Source organism: Aplysia californica, unplaced genomic scaffold, assembly GCF_000002075.1.
Source record: "Aplysia californica isolate F4 #8 unplaced genomic scaffold, AplCal3.0 scaffold00544, whole genome shotgun sequence".
Taxonomy (NCBI): Eukaryota; Metazoa; Mollusca; class Gastropoda; order Aplysiida; family Aplysiidae; genus Aplysia; species Aplysia californica.
In genome coordinates this window covers 40,315-42,687 of record NW_004797814.1, presented here as the reverse complement: position 1 = coordinate 42,687, position 2,373 = coordinate 40,315, and the positions used below count along the sequence as shown (strand labels likewise).

The 2,373-nt window shown below is 40.9% G+C and overlaps 1 protein-coding gene across 1 annotated transcript in view; it reads right to left on the bottom strand.

Moving 5' to 3' along the window:
* Positions 1-211: 211 nt before the first annotated feature.
* The window catches only part of LOC106012879, a 16,149-nt gene continuing 13,987 nt past the window's right edge, over positions 212-2,373 (bottom strand). Inside the window, exons 4-5 of the mRNA XM_013087085.2 lie at positions 1,714-1,797; positions 212-665 (exon numbers count right to left, since the gene is read on the bottom strand). Of these exons, the coding sequence (XP_012942539.1) occupies positions 342-665; positions 1,714-1,797 (408 nt within the window). The 3' untranslated portion in view covers positions 212-341. The remainder of the gene's footprint in view (positions 666-1,713; positions 1,798-2,373) is intronic.

Sequence of the window (2,373 nt, the reverse complement as noted above, 5' to 3'; positions counted from 1 at the left end):
CGTCTGCATGTGAAGTGGGTAGTTGGCGGGTGCTCTGGTGTGATTTGCTTCTTCTTTCCTATCAAACATCTATCGTCCTTATCTAGCCTCCTTCTTTTTTTCTGTTTGTTACTCTCTTGTAACACCTCTTATCTTCTGGCTAGGGAGTGAGTGAAGGAGGGATGGAGGAATGGGGGGAGAGAGAAAGTACCGTATGATTTTTTTTTTTTAAGTATAGTAATTATACATCACATCAGCATGGCACACATTTTATCTTCTCAAATGACCACGCACTCGAACTACAAGTTTCAATGAATTTCTTTCATTGAAGTTTTAAATGTTTAGTGGACTGTTGTTGTAGTTCAGTTCGGGTAGCGTCCATGGTCCTTCTGTCGGTAATCGGCGTTGCGGTAGTCCTCAGTACGGTAGTCTCCATTGCGATAATTGTCGTGACGGTTGTCAGCACTGCGGTAGTCGGCTTTGCGGTAATCATCAATGCGGTGGTCCTTTGTGCGATAGTCAGTATTTCGGAAGTCGGAAGAGCGGGGACCAGCGTTGCGGTAGGGATCATTACGGTAATCGGCGTTGTGGTAGTCGTCAGTGTGGTAGGCGGCATTGACTTGGCTCGTACCCTCTTTGCTCTTCCAACCGCAGATGTTCCAGACAGCGAAGAACAAGCACAGGAACTGGAATTTGAAAGGGATTTTTTTTTCGGGAGGCGGGGTTTGTTGTGTTTGGCAGTGGGTAGCCAGGGGAGTTGGAAAAGGGCTTATAGTTTGCAAGGAAAGAGATACTATTGTGTAACAATTTGGGGTGGGGGTGGGGGGAGTGTAAGTGGAGGAAATTTTGGTGGAAAAAAGGGTATGGGGGGCGACAGTGGAGCAGAATGAACTAGATTCTGAAAATTACAAATTCATAGAACAAAACCAAAGTATATGCTTCTTTTGCCTTTGATGCATTGTGTGATACTTTCCACTAACGATGTTTGATGTACCCTGTTGTCTATTCCACAAAAACAACGTCATGTGCATTTCATAATACAATTGGGTTTTTTTTTTCTATGATGTGAACATAATACCAATTCACAGTGCTTGGCTCAACGAAAGGGTGCGCAAAAGTCGAAAAGCTACCCGCCCCCCACCCCCTAATGAAAAAAAAAAGAAAAGAGGAGAAAAAAGACAAGGCGTACTCACGCCGTTTCAAAAAAGTTTACATTTGTTTCTCCTACACAGAGTCACATGTGCCTACTCGTTCTGAAATAGAGGTCAACAAATGATAAAAATACCAGACGCACCATTTTTGGACTAACATGATACAACGACACGAGGACTTGTATTCAACAACCTACTGTCCTCTTGAAATTTTTACTCCCAGATGCTGATATCAGTAATCAAAATCGAGCACACTTGCTATAATAATAATGATATTTATAATAATAATAACAACAATAATAATAATTATAATAATGATGATAATCATAATCATACTAATTATATTAATCCTAATAATTACATTACGTTACCAGAGACAAAAACGCATGTAGCGGGAAGTAAACATCTGCTAAAGGAAAAAGAACCCCACACGTTAACGGGTGTCTCTGATTGTATGTTGGGATGTTCCCCCCCCCCCCCTCTCTCTCTCTCCTCCAAAGCCCGAGTTGGCCCTGATAACGAATCTGGCGGTATCCAAGATTATAAATTGTGTCAATGGGAGAGGAAAATAAGTTAATCTTACCTCAAACAAAAAGATTAGAAAGACGACAGTGATAATCAGGCCGGTGTGTGACGTGATGTAGTCCCACATAGGTTGATAGCATCCCTAAAACAAAAATAAAAAACAGATCGCTAGATTATCACCAAGGAGTACAATAGGACCCGGTATATATAAATATATATATATATCTAGTTGATGCCACCAGGGTAAATAAGAAACGAGGAGGGAAGTTAAAAACTACACTTACATTTTTTACAACGCTTCCTTTCTTAAAGTATCAAGTCCAACTCTTTAAGACTTTTTAAAATTAATTTTTTTTTGGGGGGGGGGGTTTTTTGGGTGGGAGGTTTTCAGATATATCATTTCATGGGCGTAGACGTCGGGTTCAATGGTAAAAAAGAAAAAGACAATGACAGAAGGACGAAGCGGGTAAGACGGAGGTTAATAAATATTATAATGACACGTTGTCAATATTACGTGCATCCGAGTATGTACGCTTACAAAGGTTCTACCCCAACTGTTCAGCTGTTGGTTAATCGATAATCTCCAATCCTCTCTTAGTGGGTGTAATGTGTAGTGATCGTTGTTGTTGTTGTTGTTGTTGCTGCTGCTGCTGTTTTGAGATGAAGGTTTACATTGGGGGGATGGGAGACGACTGAATGCTGAGGTAAAGTTTCAAAG